This window comes from Haliaeetus albicilla, chromosome 21 (genome assembly GCF_947461875.1).
Source record: "Haliaeetus albicilla chromosome 21, bHalAlb1.1, whole genome shotgun sequence".
NCBI classification, from domain to species: Eukaryota; Metazoa; Chordata; class Aves; order Accipitriformes; family Accipitridae; genus Haliaeetus; species Haliaeetus albicilla.
Window position 1 is genome coordinate 17,392,531 of NC_091503.1, and position 17,549 is coordinate 17,410,079.

The 17,549-nt window shown below is 40.2% G+C and overlaps 1 protein-coding gene across 1 annotated transcript in view; it reads right to left on the minus strand.

Annotated features, from left to right (window-relative positions):
• The window catches only part of LOC104324138 (orofacial cleft 1 candidate gene 1 protein homolog), a 41,311-nt gene extending 24,075 nt beyond the window's left edge, over positions 1–17,236 (minus strand). Inside the window, exons 1-3 of the mRNA XM_069809062.1 lie at positions 17,067–17,236; positions 10,833–10,899; positions 10,349–10,525 (exon numbers count right to left, since the gene is read on the minus strand). Coding sequence (XP_069665163.1) covers positions 10,349–10,525; positions 10,833–10,899; positions 17,067–17,174 — 352 coding nt within the window. The 5' untranslated portion in view covers positions 17,175–17,236. The remainder of the gene's footprint in view (positions 1–10,348; positions 10,526–10,832; positions 10,900–17,066) is intronic.
• Between the last annotated feature and the right edge of the window lie 313 nt (positions 17,237–17,549).

Here is a 17,549-nt window from a genome sequence, read left to right on the forward strand (position 1 = left end):
TTTTGTTACTTTATCTGTCAACAACTACTAGGCTGGTATGAATCTTGGCAGTATGTAATCAAAGTCTTATGTACTGCAATAACAGAGCCATTCTACCTTATTCACTGTAATTGTTTTCTCTAGCACAAAACACTGTGATGTTATATGAACACCCCTTCACATGTTGGTAAAATAATTCACCCATGTGCTAAAAAAGAAAATGATGATGCATTTCTTTATTCAATTACTTCATAGCTGTAAATGTAAATTTCTGGTAAGTATGTTGTAACCATACAAGCAATACTCAGCTAGTGCACAGGCTTTTTGCGCAGTCTTAATAGCACAACAGCTTTTATTGAATTTTAATGCCCCATGTTCTTTAACCTGTGGGTCTGGTGTGAAACTCTGAGGCGTAGACTTTTGGGCAACTCTTCTGGACAGAATAATTGGCATTTAGGAGGAAGTGTCACGTTATTTTTGAGTCTGTGAGGCATGGAAACCATTATTCAAGAAAGAGATACGTTGACAAATACCATTAAACAGCTTGCTCTTTGGTCCTCTTTAAAAAAAAGAGGAGCCTCAACCCTTCTTTGAGGAGTATGAGATATTTCATCCAAGGCTTTGGCTCTGTCAGAACTGCACACAGCTGGAGACAAAGTTATGCAGAAATAAAAAGAAGAAACAGGTTTGATTTTTCCAGAGCAACATACACACTTTAAAACCTACATTGGTAGAATGAGTGGTAAATGCCAGAATCACCTTCTTATGGTGATTTTATAGATAACAAGCCATTTTAAACTGCAGGACTCCACAGAAGACTTTCAAGTGAGGCTTTCTGAAGAGTCAAAATCACTGCAAACCTTAGATCACTGCTCTTGAGGGGTTTTTGTAAGTTTTTTGGTCTTTTTCCCCCCCTCAGCTCAACATACACCTTGACAACTGGTGTGACCAGGAGGTCTGGGCTCTGCGCAGGTCCAAAGATTTGTTGGGGCAGGGGGAGTTGCTTTGGTTTTAAAATACAAAATTATCAATTTTAGTCAACATAACATACTGCCCAAGGCATTTTCCTAATAACATTTTTGTGAGCATGTGAACAGATTACTAATCACTTCACATTTGCTTTTGGAAATATTTGAAAGTGTATAACATGTAAATTAACAGTCCACTAAGGAATTCACATCGCTCTGCTTCATGGTATAAACACAGTAAACGTTAATACAGAGCTTGCTTGCAGGTATTTTGAACAGCGGTGTATAGCTTGGTGCTTTCAGACAGCAAATTACTTTGAATACCCGCTCCTACAAAGACTTGGCCAACTCTAGAAACTTAGGTCTTTGCTTTGATCCAGAGGTTTTCTCAAACCCATTAACTCAATTTGAAACTCTTCACCCCTCAAAATTGTGTTGTTTCATGTGGAAGACGCAATGGATAATTCAGGAAATTGGAATTGAAGTGCAAAACCACAGATTAACTATAAATTCAAATAAAAATGGAAAGAAGGGTGTTGGCACAACAGTGACCAGGTGGGAATTTATACAGTTTAATTAAAGCAAGAGGAGTTGCTAATAAAATTAGCATAATCCTTGGATGTAGCCCATGGGACTGCACACGTATTACTAGGACTGGAAGAAACTCTAAGATGGCTTTTAAGCTAAGATGTCTGTAGTCAATTATACAGTCTATGTCCTGAGAATACCACAGAAATGGCATGACTAAGCTTCATTTCTACAACGTCTTCTACTCCACAAAGAGATCAAGTAGCCTGTATCAATACCATTTCAAGGCTACAGCATGGAATTTAGACGACAGAAAATTATTCCATTCATATTGTACTATTGCTCTAGGTTTTTAGTTTAATGAAAGAAGAGACAAAACTGTTAGATTTGTTAAGTGCCTCCTGACCAATGTAAAAATGAAAGAATTATTAATAGCCAGGTGACTGATTACTAAAAGCTTGAACAAGCATTTACTGGTGCTTGTTTTCAGTGAAGTTGGGTCTCAGGAATAAATGCAAAAATTTTGGCATGAGCCAGTTTTCGTTAGAAAACAGAATGCAGACTACTGTAGGAGCAAACTTGCCTTATTAAGTAATAGGCCTCCCTTTTCAGGCAGCAGCATGGTCAACGTGTGTCTCCACAAATGACTTGGTAGAACATTACTGGGCATTACTAAGGTAACTCATAAAAGCCTTTCACATAAGAGAATAAGACAGAGGTATCTTGGAAAGATGAAATTCCTGTCTGAGACAGCATTTTGACCCAAAGTGTTTCTGAAACATAGTGATGCAGCCAGGAATGGAAAAGAGTAGTCCTCCTTTCCACACAGCTGTCTTAAAACACCGATTGCAGCAGCAATTCCTGTTAGTGAACATCATGGTAAATACTCACTGTCTCCATTCAACAGAATTTAACTTATTTCCCTAGGTACACTTTTCATTTTACTTTGCAGATATGGCTCTTTGGGCAGCCCAAATGTAAGGTTTCTGTGCTAGCTTATTTCCCAGTTTCTTTATGAGAAGCATATGCAACCGCATGAGCCAAAGCAGCATCCTGGGGTCAGATCTGAACCCCCTCCAAGAGAGGTGCCCACCTTAACTTGTCCAGCAAGAACTAAGACTTGGGATCAGGAGGAAGAGGAGAGTAGGGTCCCACCTCCTGCACTCCAACTGCTTCACTTATTCACTCTTCCTCAAGACATGGTGGGTCTTGTGACTAGCACTCCCACTCATTTTTTTTCTTGATTTAGTACCTACATTGACAAAGCTTGATACCTGCAAGTTGTTTCTTTGTAGATACAGGCCTTTGCTTCTAATCTGCACTTTGGAAAAAAAAAAAAAATCTATAAAAAATTATGAAAAAAACATTCAAAACAATTAAAGTATAAGAGAGGAGAAAGAAGCCTTAAAAAAAAAAATGCCACAGAATGCAAAAGTGAAGAAAAGTAAAAATCATCAACCAGAACTGCATAAGCAGTAAGAGTTCCTGGACAGTGAAAAGCTGACTGGATTTCCAGTGAATTTATAGGTTCTTAGCTGATTTAAACAATGATTTAAAACTGGAAAATAATTTAGGAAAGTTTGAAACTTTCACAAGAAAACATTTTGAGTTTTTATTCCAAAGTTTTGTGTTGCTAGTTTTACTCACATCTAAACGTTATGAAGATATAAAACTTTAAAGAACATAGTGAATTGATATATAATCCACAAAACAATGTTAACTCTCCATTCTCATTTCGGCAAGAAAAAAAATAAAGTATTGTTATGAGTTAACCAGAAGTTATACTTTTAGTTTGGACTTTTTAGTTATTATTACTGAACCATGATATCTGTTGTGTTTACCTCAGCTCATAGCCATTACAAATGGCTTTAATTAAATTTATATAAGCTGATCTAGGTTACATATAGAAGCTAAATGCCCTAATTAAGACATATTATTACTATTTTAAATTTACATCTAACATTATCATCTATATTATAAGTATAGTTAAATACTATCTATATTATTTTAGACATATAGCTAAAATAAGATTCCTGGGAAGCACGAAGTTATTCCAGATTATCACCAAATACATGGGGGTGGAGGGTAGACAGGGTGTTTTATATAGAGCTTCAAATTTTCATGAGTACCAGGCAGAATTCAATGAAAAATTATGTGTTAATGGCATCCTCAAACTGAAGAGCATTAAGCAAGTCACCGGACAGTAGATTATACCTTGAAAAACACAGCTTGTTAAATACTACCATCACTGGGCAACTTCTCAACCTTCAAAAAGTTTTGAAGGTATTGTATGTCATTTTCCTTATCCTCAGCAGAGACCATAGGTAATGAGTAAACCACATAACTACATCTTATGTTTATATTGCAAGCCTTGAATAAACTCACTTGTCAGCTCTGACAGGACGCTGGCAAAGGGGCCGGTCACGATCCTGAGCCGCACAGACCGTGCTGCGCCTTCCCTGACACTTGAAAAACACTGCACCGCACTCACGGCACCCACTTTTCTTTTCCTCCCCACTCCACTCCTGGAAGACTTACCACATTTGCTGCTGTTTAAGCAAAGGTACAGCATGGGAATTTTTTTTTTTTTTTTTTTTTTCCTCTGCAGGCAACAGAGGGCACTGTGCCAAGGGACACCAGTATGAGACCTGCTGCTTTTCCTGAGGAAACACTGTTGGTTGAAGGCGTGAGAAAAAGATTTACTGATGATGATGGAGCTCATTTAGGAACGCTATTAGATAATGTGACACACGTCAATGGGGAAAATGGATACTGAGTGCTCCCAGGCTGGCAGGCTTGGCTGGTCCCGCGCTATTCCAGCAAGGAAACTTGCAGAATTTCAAGGGTCCAACAGCACTATAAATGAAGTAAACAATTTCCAAGTGTAATAAGTTAGCCTTTATAATATATACTTCTGAAAGAGTATTTCCCAATTATAAAACGCATCCATTCTTCACGATTCTTCTCCTCCTACCTTTCACAAATTTAATTTTAGCACATTACTTAGATGAGTGGTACAGTATCCCTGTTGTTGAAATTGCATGCAATGGATCACGTTTTGCACACTACATTACACCTTGTGCAGTTCTGCTGATTTCAATTGGATTACACATTGTGTAATTCAACGCAAAATTACTTCCAATGACAACCCTTTTATTCCTATGCATACATGGTGATCCATCATGCCCTGCATACTGGGTTTGGCATTTCCATTTCAAGTCCCTGTTGGAATCAGAAAGCATGGAACCACAAACACAGAACTTGAATTATTAGATATAAACTTTGCCATTGTTTAAGAAAAAAAGGGTATGGTTTTGATTCATATTTCTGGTCCCATCCTTTATGCAAATCATTTTGTCCAACACAAATAGCCAGTGTCACAAGCTCCCATTTCCTTCACATGCAGCACAAACGTGAGTTTCCAGCAGATGCCTGTTTTTTCATCTGTCTTTACTGTCTCTCCAGTGGGTACCTACCATCTCTTTGGAATGAAATTAGACCTTGTTCAACAAGCTTCAGACTCCAGTTCTCTGCAAGCAGACTGAATTCCATGCACTTGCTGATATTTTTATCAAGTTGATATCCCACACGGCTCCTTCACAAAGCCCTTTTTTTGTCTGTGTATTCCTGGGTCAAGGTCCTGGCCCAGTTACACTCTCGAGCAAGAAAGGGCTTATATTGCCCTGCTACAGCTGAACTACCTTCGGCAGTAACTGTTCTTAGCAAAGGCTTCTCTCTACTTTGGCTTTTGATAAGGAGCAGAACTGCTCTATTTTACGGTGGGATTTTCCCCATAGGACACACAGAGTGCTGTGTAAGATACATCCAACCCAGCTCTGCAGCTGGGAGATGGTGCAGCAGAGCACCACGTAGAGACATTAATTTGCTCCCAGAAGCAGTATAGCCATGTTAATGCCATGCTGTACCTGGGCTAATTAGAAGAATAGTTTCTGGTCTTCAATCGAAAGAGCTTTCTTTCCCTCTTCCCCCCCCCTCCCCCAAATGTTGTTAATCTCTGTGGGCAAATTTATTGGAGCATGATATGAGATGTTAACGGCGCCTGTTGCAGATAAAATGGTAGAATTAATTAGAGCTTTTGATTTTAGAAGATAATCTAGTTTTGAAAAAAGATTTGTGTATTGGGGATGATGGGGGGGGGAACGAATGTTTCTTGTCATCTGGAGACAATTTTAACTTGATTCATCAACATTTAGGGTCAGACTGCCTCCAGCCTTTGTACAAGTGTGCAGGATACAGGAGAACACAATTAGCCTTTCTTTCATCTTCCATGCAAATACCACAGAGCATCACAATCTCCAAAGGTGTCTATGAATCGAATGCTAAAATAGATTAACATTTGCTTTACAGGCCTATGATAAAATGCTAAGTACAGTAGTCTGTGTTAAGGGATTGCTTGTGACACACATCATCCATCTGAGGTTGAGCAACTGCCCTCGTGTTCTGCCATCAGCCAAAGATGGCATATTCCCGGAGGTTTGGTGCTTCCATCATGACAGTTTGCTGGAAGCCCTTTGCTGGGCAGACACTTTACCAAGCCAGCCTGAACATTATGGGCACTCTAGAAAGTGTTTTGGGTTTAGACCCCTCTGGAGAAAAGAGGAAAAACAATATTGGCTCACCTTGAGATCACGCACCTGGCAGTCGAGAAACAGGTGGACATGGGTTCCTGTCACTCCAGGTTTGGGTGATCTAACCCCAAATATTTTTCCCAGGGAAATTTGCCTACTAGACCTCCCATTGGGATGGCCAACATGAAAACTTCTGGCAAATTCAATATTTGCTGAGGGGAAGAAAGGCAGAAGATTTAGAAGGTTGGATTTAGTCATGGGGAAACTCTGAGTACTTTCAGAAACAAATAAATTGCACAGTTTGGCAAAGACAAGGCTGCTGCTAGACAACCTTAATTTCACAAGCAATATGTGAAAGAAATGAAGGTGATAGGAGCAATCAGTAAAGAGTCAGCATAGAATCAAGGAGAGAAAATAGGGTGGAAGCCACTGCAACCAATTAGCTGGATGAAAATCAGGAGATTAACCTGAGTAAATAGTCAGCCAGTTCCCCTCAGTCACTATAACATTTAACAGCAGTACCAGGCCTTCACCATGTAAGAGCGATGATGGAAAGCATACAGCAGAAAGAGTTACTCAATGGCCTATTCCTGAACAACAGTCTACTGATGATGATGGCAAAGTTTGGAATTTTGTCCATCATGGGAAATACAACAGGGTAAGACACAGAATGGCCTAACAAACAGAGCAATGTACTAGGGATCAGAGGTTTTATTTCTATTTCCATCACAGGCCTGCAGGGTGACTACAGATAAGGCCTCATACTCTGCCTCAGTTTCCCCACAAGCAAAGCAGCCTTGCACTTGGAATCACAAGAATAGTCCCCACCAATCTGGTTTGAAAAATGAAAAAGTCTCTGAAAAAAAGATACTGGAAAGACTCAATCAGTTTCTTGAAAGCAAGAATCAGGTCACAAACTCTCCCTTTCAGGAAACGTGCTGTTATCTGAAGAAAGGAACGGAAAAGTCAGTATAGCACAAACATACCCGTGAATTAAGCTGTTTGGGGGCAGATGCAGGCAAGTTTCAATATCATGGACCTCTGCGCTGGCTATTTAACCTCCAAGTGATGGGTGTTCTGCAGAGCACCCTCCTGTGCAGACATAGCCAAATTCCAGGAACAGGTTTTAAGGCTGTCTTGAACACACAGCTGACTATTCACACTCCTTCCCGGTATCCTTAGCATGAAGATGTGTGAGAAGGCATCTCAAAAGTAGGTGGGGGTTTTTCTAGAAAACACTTCCCTCCAGCAACTGCTGACAGAGCAACAGGCTGTGACACTGTTGCAAGATGGAGGAAAGGATAGCAACCCCTGTAGCAATTATTCACCGCCATTAACGACACGTGTGATGGGTGGAAAGATAATGGAAAGGCAATGCCATCTCCATGACCTGCCCTCAAATGCATAGCCTGAAAATCCAGCCTGATGTTTATATAGTGTTTTCAACCTGTAATCTGCTAAATGCTGTGATTAAATAATTGTGCTTAAGGTTATAACTGGCTTTAAATTGTACAGTTTAACATTGAGCGTTAGAATTGACAAATGCCATTCCCCATTGAGTAAGTAGCTGAACTTAAGCCTGGGGGCTGAGAGCTGGAAGAGCATCCAACAGTTGTGGAGTTAAGGAAACCCCAAAAGGAGGAGTGTCTTATTGGCATCTGGGGAAGAAAAGGGGAGAAAAGTGAAAGGGAGCAGTGCAGGGGCTTAAAACATGTTTATTTTACACAGGCTGTGCTGTTGTGCTTGGAAGGTATTTCCCTTAAGGTAGGGAAGCCTGGCATGGAGTAGCGAAAGGACTGTCATTTTACTGGCATAGCAAAGTTTGGGGCAACAAGCCACGCTGGTGTGTGTGGGCACCCCCTCCTAGAGAAAGAGCTTCCAGCATGGGGTGCAAGTCTTGCCCCCTAGGGAAAAAAAAAAAAAAAAAAGACTTCTGTGCTAAAATCTCTCTTGTGCCACTGCACAATGGCTCTCGAGAGCTGAGGGCAGGAGAGGAAGCTGTGGAAGAGTTCCCCTGTGTTAAGGGATGGCGGTAATTTCTACCACCACCTGCGTTTTTGCTATGAGCTGAAATGACAGCAGCTACGCAAAGCGGCTGTGAACATGGAGCAAAGCAAAGGCAGGCAGGCTGGAGGAACCGATCCCTTGGGCTCTGGTAGTCCCAAACGACAACAGATTGCTGCATGAAGGGATAAGCTACCTGTAGACCTAGTCTTCACGGAGGACTGTGAAAATACGACCATTTATACGTTACTAAACTCATGTGATATTGTGTTTACCTATGCAGTTGACTTTTCCTTTTCCCTCGTTAACGAAGTATAGTTACACTTGGGAATGGGAAAAATTATTTCATGAGGCACCAGAAAGTTTAGTTCAATTTTTTCCCAGGTTTCGGGACAGGCTTGAAGCTGTTCTTTTATTAGCAGCCCTTGAAAAATTTGAACTGGCCCCTGTGACTGTCAAACACATCCTGACATAAGTTAGACTAATTTAATTCAGGGCTGGACCAGATGATCTCTAGACATCTCTTCCAATCTAGACTTTTTTATGATGGTATAAATGGATGGGGGTTTTAATTTTTTATTTTTTTTTTAATAGGTGCGTGACTTAGAGGGAGAGCTACGTGAATAACTGATCTTTTGGTTAACTGGATGAACAGAAGGTCGAGGAGTGAGATGCAGTGTTGGGAAGCAACGTTTTCCAACTCTCAGCAAGCTTTCCTCTCCCATTACAGAAACACTTAGCAGTGTATCAAGGCATTGCATTCCAGGCAAAATGTAACAATTTCTACTCCTTTCACAAAGATTATATTCAGTTAGGGTTTTTTGAACAAAATGCTACTTAGGATGAAAAATCAAAATGTTTAAAAACACATTTCAGGCTTTTAAAAAAATGTGTTGTTTTCTTGAGGGAACTATTCATGAATTTCTGAAGAGGCGACTGAAAGCATGGATAGTCTCCAGCGAGCCAACTTCATTTTTTGCCAGATAGACTATTTCATTAAAAAACAATCAATCCCTTTGTCTGCTTAATCACTGTTCTGACAGGCTGCAAAGGAAAGACGAAGAATTCCTGCTCCATGCAGCGCTGCACAGTCACATGAAGGCTAAATGGAAAGCCAAACCTAATTTTGCAAGGGGCCATTAGGAGCCGTGGGCTCTCCAGTCCCACAAGGATAAAGTCTTAACACAACGAGGTCCAGCGTTTTAAAAGCAGATGCCTGAAGTTCTGCTCACCAGCCTGCACTCACCCATTTAAATACCTGGGCTGGCACGCCAGGGTACTTAGCGAGCAGCATTGATGCTTGTGAGTTTAATGGGAAATGCTGGGTGATTAGGACTTTTCAAAGCCATACCAGTTACTTTAGTACCTTCGGAGGCCTCGGGCCTTGGATGCACATCTGCATATTCATGGATGCACACATCCCACTTGAAGTTAGTGAGACCACACAGTCCAATAAGGTAATTTTTTTTTTTTTTATGGGTATTTAGGGAAGATTGAGTCTGACTTCAGGCATTTCTAATTTTACATTAAATCTGGCCCAAGATTTTCCTCACACAGCTCACAAGATGCCTTTAAATTCTTTTCCTCGCCTTCTTCCTCACTGGATTACCAAATAAAAATAACCATTCGTCGTAACATTCAGCAGTAATAATAATTCAAAATGGACTAATTAAATAATAGGTTAAAAGATATCAAACCTCTGCAAAAGCAAAACTGACATCAGTGAAGATCCTTATAGTTTGTTTGAATAAACCCAAATAATAAACAGAAAGTGATTCCTGAGGCAGGGACTCTTTTGGGTGCTGCATCAAAGCTGAGCTTAAAAGCCAGGATCGCTCCCTTGGACAAGCGGAGCAAACCGAACTCTCTGCTCCGAGCATCTGAACAACGCTGGCTGAAAAAAACAACGAAAGACGAAGCAGAGGCAAGATGCTGATTGACTGAGGGCATATGGGAGACCTAAGGACAGCAATCAATCGTGGCTCCGTAAGCTGTTTAAAACTACTCAATGCGAGGGAGCCACTGGCGGGGAGCCCCGCGCAACCTGCGCCCCATTATAGGGAGTCGCTTGAGCATGGAGACAGAGCCTGGCTCTCTCAATATTTACAGACAGCCAACGTTTTCGGCAGTATTTTGGGTTTCCCATCCCGGGTTTGCAGGGGGGGCCTGTTTGGACACGTCGGGAGGGGAACGCCCAGCGCGAGCCGAGGAGCGTGCAGGTTGGATGGAGAACGCAACCGCTGTCGCTGCGTTTGAGGCTAATCAGGTTTGATGTCTCACCTCTTGGTTCAGCATGGGCTTGCAGCCCGAGTTTTTGTTGGTGAGCTGCAAGGGTGCTATCTGGCTTGTCATGTCTAATAACTTTCTCTTCTGAAGGCTGATATGCTGAAAGATCTGTGCTGCTGATGTTAAAAGCTGGGTTTTCAATGCCTTCTGTTGCTGCTCTCTCTTCTTTTACTATAGAAAACAAGGAGGTCAGAAGAGCATATTATAGCAAAGTGTATTTCAATGACAAGCAGAAAATTCCTTCTAGTAATTCCTTTGCTGAAAGACTCAAGTGTATCGTCCTCAAATGTCGCCAAAACAGAATTAGGTTAAAATTAACTCTAAAAAAAAAAAAAAAAAAAGAAGAATAAATGATTAAAATAATTACAAATTGCACCCTGACAAGCAAGAGCAAAATTTCGCCCACAGCCATTTGTCTGTAATTAGTTAATTAATCCTTACACAAATTATGAGCAATAACTCATCAAGCAAGGCTCACCCATCAGAAATTCAGCCGACTTGGATTTCTTCTGCTTAGTTTGCTTCAGAGCCTTCTGCTGGAACTTCTGGAGGGAAATTGTTAAATGAATAAATTAGCTAAAGAACGAAGATCATCCTTTATGATCCACAACTAACACAGTATTTTAAATATGGGATGGCATTGAAATGTCATTTAATTTACATCTCTGCTAAAGGGGTCAAACACTAATTGAACAACAGAAGTGGAAGAATTAAATAAAATAGGAGAAGAAAAGTTAAAACAAATGCCAAATGAAGGTCACATTAAAATACTTTGGTTTTTCCCAATTTTAATTAATGCAAAGAAACCTCAACAAATGAAGAACATTGTAAGACTTGTCTTTACAGTATGCATTCAGCAGCAACTGCTTTATTTCACTTGCAGAACTGCAGCACTTCATTTAGAAAAGTTTGGTTATGCAGCATATTTATAGACAGACTTCCCCGACATCCCCCATTCTCTTATTTTCTAGGTCCACTTACATAAACCAGTGTGTTTGTTCATCACAGAGCAGCTAAAAACAAATGAGCTCTACCCTTTCGTACGAGGCAATAAAATAAAAATAACCTCAAAACAATTCACAAGATGTCACAAAAGAGAAATCGCGGTCCAGGGCAGAGGGGAAGCAGGGCTCATTACAACAATGAAAAGTTCATTTAATATTAGAGACACGCCCACAACAGTTACAGTGAAAACAAATAGCAGGAGATCTTGGAGGACCTAAACTCTGACAAGTTCCCTGTTGATTCCTGTGGGGAAGCCAGGCTGAAAAATTCTACGGTCATGTTCCTACCATCAGGAAGGCCCAAGCATTAAACACCGTCTTTGTATAACCCCATGAGCGGCGCTAGCAAGAGCGTCACATGTGGGCTTGTGCATGCCTACAGACCCCTATAACAGACACTAACAGCCAAAGCAGGCAAAGATTACCTAAACCAAAGCACATCTGGGAGTATTAATCAAAGCCAAAACCAAAGTAAGAAAACAGTTCAGACCCATTTATTTTCGAACATCACATGGCAGTTTCCGAAAACAGCATTATTTTTTCAAGCCAGTTGCTTAATTGTCCAGTGATAAAGACCACTCCTGGCAACATAGCTCCTGGAAACTGTCAATACAAAAGGATTAATTACAAGAATCATTGAAAAATTGCAATTTTTACAGCATCCATCTTTCCCATTTGATTGTGGGTGTCAATTTCCAGTAAAAAAAACAGCGCTTGCAGCAGACACAATCAATAAATCTGTCAAAAATAACTCAACCATACCACTGACAGATTAATATAGATATTAATATCCTCATATATATATAGATGTATATATGCACACACACATATATGTTATTCTGAGAACAGTGGACATCCTCTAAATTAAGACTATTACCCTGCTAAAAAGCAAATATGTGTAAAAATGACCAGACACATTCTGAAAGCGACAATAAATAAATACTATAACAGAAATAATTCCTACAAGCCACATGCAGCACAGCTGAAGTTAATGATAATTTTGACAGGAGTTCAATACGTTCAGAAATTCACCCTACTGCTTCTGATTTTTTCCCAGCTGAAAAATCTTTCAAAAATACATATTCACTCAGTTAGTGTCTTTAGAATTATATCTCTTTTGCAATATTAAATCATCACTGCATTCTTGAATACCATAAAATTTTAAATGAGTCAGTTTTAAAGATTCCAGCAGTATTTGTAACACTGCTGTGTGATAATTATTCTTATTATGCTGCGTATAATCACCACACAAAACCTTAAACTTCATGTTAACAGCTAAAGAAAACAACTTTTAGACAAAAATTCTGGGACAAACTTTCAACTGGTGTAAATCAGTACACATCTGTAACTTTGATGGAATTAAGATGATCTGCATTACATTTTATGTATTCCTTCTGCATGTCAGATTTCCCTAGCAAAACCAGTTGCAGGGTTTATTGGCCATAGTCAAATTTAAATTGTTACAGTCTGTAAAATGCCTAAGCTCCTTTCACAGCAAGAAGAAAAAAGAAAGTATTCCTTCTTCCCCATATCTAATAGAGATGCATAGTGGGGGTTGATGTTTTGGGGTGGGATTTTTTGTTTGGGGTTTTTGTTGTTGGTTTTGGTTTTTAAGCAGTCAGTATAGTTAGCACTAAATTTTGTTTTTTCAGAGACACAATAGACTACATTCTTTGGCACTTCACTCACTCAAACACAAATTAGTATTTTTAAGTAGCTGATGTAACAGCCTTGTGACTCCTACTTACTTACAAAGAACTGCAAAAGAAATTATGCCCTTGTCCCTTAATGTGATCAGGTTTTGAAAAGGTGCTTTTCATGAGTTCATATTTTTAGAATGAAAGCAACACCTGATTTTCAACAGCAGAGAGGAATTCTTCCAGGGTTACTTCTCAACATAACTGAATAACGGAGTATTTGGGTGGTTGGTGGCCTTTGTGTAATCAACACATGTTCTTGTCACTTTGTGCTTCAGAGGAAATTAGAAGACATTTCCCTTCCATACCTATCTCCAGCCAATTTCCTTATCCTTCTCTCTTTTACACATGAGCACTTTTAAGTAGCGTAAATTACACTTCCCCCCCCTTCATTTTAGGTTTCCTTCCCCAGCCCCCCTACCCTTTTGATACTTTGCCTTCTCATCAGAGAATAAACAGGAAATTATCCAGTGGCATTTTATATTCGTTTTTTCATTAGTCACTACTAGTTAATTTATGTATTTATGCAAATTTATGTCTAAAGCAATTGTTCTTTAATCTGTTCACGTGTGCCTGCAAAACTTAGGTTTCCAATAGCAAATTAAATAAAACTCTTTCAGTGACCACTTGCCATATTTGCAGGCAAAGTCCGGTTGTGTGAACATACTTACATGAATGCACATGAACGCACACCCATACAGAAAACCACCATTCTAATTATAGAACATTATCCAAAAATAAACATGAAGCATTCCTACAAAAAAACAAAGTTACAGTGATACAAAGTCTGTGCTGGTTTACACCTGCGATGGAGGTGGTCCGGTCCAACTTGCATCCACAAACAATACACATCAGACCTGTCCATCCACAACCAGTACATAAAAAAGGGATGTCCTTTGCTTGCAAAGTCAAGTTTAAAGGGTGATGCTGCTGCTGATAGCAATTCATCCTATGGCAAAGCTCCACCACAGTCGGTGAAAAACAAAAAGTCTTGACTTTTAACTTTTTTTTTTTTTCTAAAAAAATGCCTTTTTACCTTGAGTATGCTGCATTACAGCAAAGACGAGGGGAGTTAGAAGTGTCTGAGCACAGCACAGACTAATCACCATGTCATTCAAAAAGGGACCTAAACCTTTAAATGCCTTTTTGCATGCCGTCGTCATTAAAACGCACCGCCTGCTTTCCGATACCAAGCGAAACAAAGGAAAACCGGGAGTACCAGAACCCACCGTACTCGGGTCTGCGGGAGAACAGCAACCGCTGCAACAACAGTGGCGGCAGCAGCAACGGCGAGGGAAAAAACCCTCATTTATAACCAGTGACAACTAAAACCTATGAAGTTTTTAAAAGAATGTGATTGTTGTCAAAAGGAATTGGGTACAACAATGCTGCGTTCAGCTCTGGTTCCACTCAAAGCCGTGGCTGAGGGGCTCTGGGAAAGCTGCTGGAAGGCTGGTGGGCACAGACCAGCAAGAAAGTGAATTTTGCATACTGTACGGATCATCGCTCAGTTCAGGGCAGTCATATTGAATCTGTGATCAACCAATTGTGCTTCATGAAACCGTCAGCCCTCATTTATGTCTAGCTGTTTTCTTCTGTCCTGCTGTAAACAAGCTCTGCTCTGAGCTGTCTCCCTACCCTTATCTGCTTACGAAGATCACAGACAGACCTCATCAGCAGCCTTAGAGTTAAAGTTAAAGTTACTGCTTCCAGACAGCAGTCCCCATGCAAGCTGGAAGTCAAAAAGAAGAGCAACTTTGGAATGACAGAGTTTTAGTTCCTTTTAGGAAATGCATACCTTAGATTCATACACATACTGGCATGTTATGTCTCTTTCATGAAATTAAATTAGGTGTTCCTAATATGAACAACTGTTTCTAACATCAGCAAACTAGCTCAGCAGATTCATCTATGGTTTTGTTTGTGGGTTGGTTGTTTTGGTTTTTTGGGTTTTGTTGATTTTTTTTTTTTTCCTTTGGGCCCTTGTTTGAACACAGCCAAAAGAGAAGTAGCTGGAAATATTGTCAATCTGGTAGGGCTCCAAGAACCTAATAATGCCTGAAATGCTCTGAGGAGTGTAATGATGGTAAACAGGAACAGGTATGTTGGCTTCTGTTCTCATTCACTTCAGTGAGAGCATTAGCCTTTCAACATAAAGCAGAGCACAGTTTTCGAAGAATGATCCTCTTGCATAAAAAGGGATGGAGCCTTACTAAAAACATATTCCTCTGTGAACGCGCACACACAAATGCATTAGTTGGTATTTACAGCATTTAATTCTTGCAACCAGCTGCTAAGTCCCTGTTAAGGCTTTCCTTTATGCAGCTGGAGCTGGAACCTTTTCCCTTCTCCTAGCCTATTACTTTGCCTATTTAAGGGATGGCAGCCAAAGAGAAACAGCTTGTAATTTGCACCTGTCTGCTTTAAGCACTCCATGTTAGATTTTGCAGAGAGCAAACTCTTCATTGCTAATGAGAATGACACTTAGTAGGGTCAAACATATTTTTTAGCTGACTCCGCAGCAATTAAAAAATAAATAAACAAATACCCACTTCATTTAAGCCTAGTCTAGCTAGAGAACGACGCTAAAGGAGAAGCCTTGTCAAAAAAGAGCAACTCAGCGTGTAGGTGGAAGATGTAATCCCATGTGTCTAGTCTAATATAATACTGGGCACAGCCAGGCACAATTGAACCTGTACGCTGCCCATGCAGGAGCACGCAGGAGAGGTTTTGCCTCTTCCCCTGTAAAGTTCAGAATTGTTTCAGAAAACAACCACATGCAAAGAATGCTTCTGAATTTCTACGTACTGGGCTACCTTTTGAGAACTCACAGTATGCTTTGCTACCTACAGGGTCAGGCCTGTGAGAAAATAGTTCTTTGAGAATTAAAGAGAAATGCATGCTTCATTCCTGATCCAGAGGTGTGCAAGCATGGCCATGCAGAGATGTACTAGTTGGAGTGTAAAGCATTGAAGGTGTACATCAAGCAAATAACCCACGTATGATCTTCCAGGATTACATAAACTACCTTAACATGTTTGCTTCTTGCTAGAAAACAAGCATGGTGCTTTCAGTCAACTGTGGTATCACTTACAATTGCATTGAAAGAAACAAAAATTTCACTAGCATATTAGTTTAGTTACTAAGAAGTAGTCTTTTTCTTGCTTGCTCTTAAAATTAGAAAAGCCCTCAAAAAACTCAAGCTACAGAGATGATAACAAGAACATGAATGCTGGGGGAAAAAAACAGAAGGGAAATAAAGTAAAACATACAATTTATTAAAGAAAATATTGGTGCTGCATTTTGATTTCATAAATTGTCCCCATTTGTACTTCCTGTTTAAACAATAACTAACATGATGATGGGTTAAATGAAGTTGAGATTGTCACAAACATGGCCTCGCTAGTAATTAATGTAGTTTAATATGGTTGTTGGCACACATCTCACATGACAGATAATGTTCCAACATGTCACTGATAGGACCTTTCAGCACAGCTTTAGGAGATCTACCAGGCATTGCCGAGGTTGGTTAGGTCAAAGGGTTGAACCATGTGTAATTCAGAACAGAGGAGGTCCCACGGTCACTCCACAAAAACAATTACACTACTTATTTCACTCCATCCCTTGCCCGAAATTCACAAGCCTCACAGTTTCAGTGCAGTCAATCTCGCTCTGCCCTGGGGCTATGAGCCACATGAAAATATGTGGTGCTGTGTTTATAAATCTAATCAAAAATAGAAACAGTAGACAAGCACAATGAGGTCCTACTATGGATCATGGGAATTCTCTAAATTCTGAAGGCACTTTTGTTTAACTTCTGTGGGCCTTCTCCTACCATTACATTGTCTGGTACTCTCGTTAATCATCCCCTTGACTTGTCAATGATATAAAGGAGCCTATGCGTCTGCTGACTTCCCTCTCATCACACTACAAATAATATTATGAAATAGCAATGCTAGGAATAGCCCCTTTAATTTTTCTGTTTTGAAGCGTGGTTTTTTCTTCACTTACCTCTTTCTCCATGCCAGCCTGCCCTTTCTCAGACCTGCAGCAAAAACCACTTCCTCCTGCAACAAAGGAGAGGAAGCATATCTGAATTTTCAGTCTGCACACAGTCATTAATACCCTTAGGTTTAACACACAGACTTGCAGAGCATCAGCCTAGAAACCTGCCTGGATGGGGCAGGGGGGGTGTCCTGCTGCAGTCTCTGCTCCTGCCTTGCCAAAGAGCAAAGGGAGGATACAGTGCTGTTCCTTCACTTCATCTTTTCGAAAACAGCTTTGCACCAGATCACATATTAAAAAAACCACCTAACAAAGATAAACAAGAAAAACATAGTTTAAGCTCAGATTAAGTAACACCGACAAAGATGTGGGTTTGAGTGGAAGTTGCCCAGAAGTAGATAAGTCCTACCCCTAGACAGTAACTACTAAAATGATGTGGAGCCTGCTGTGGAATACGCCTAACCTGAAGATTACAATATCAAAGCTGCC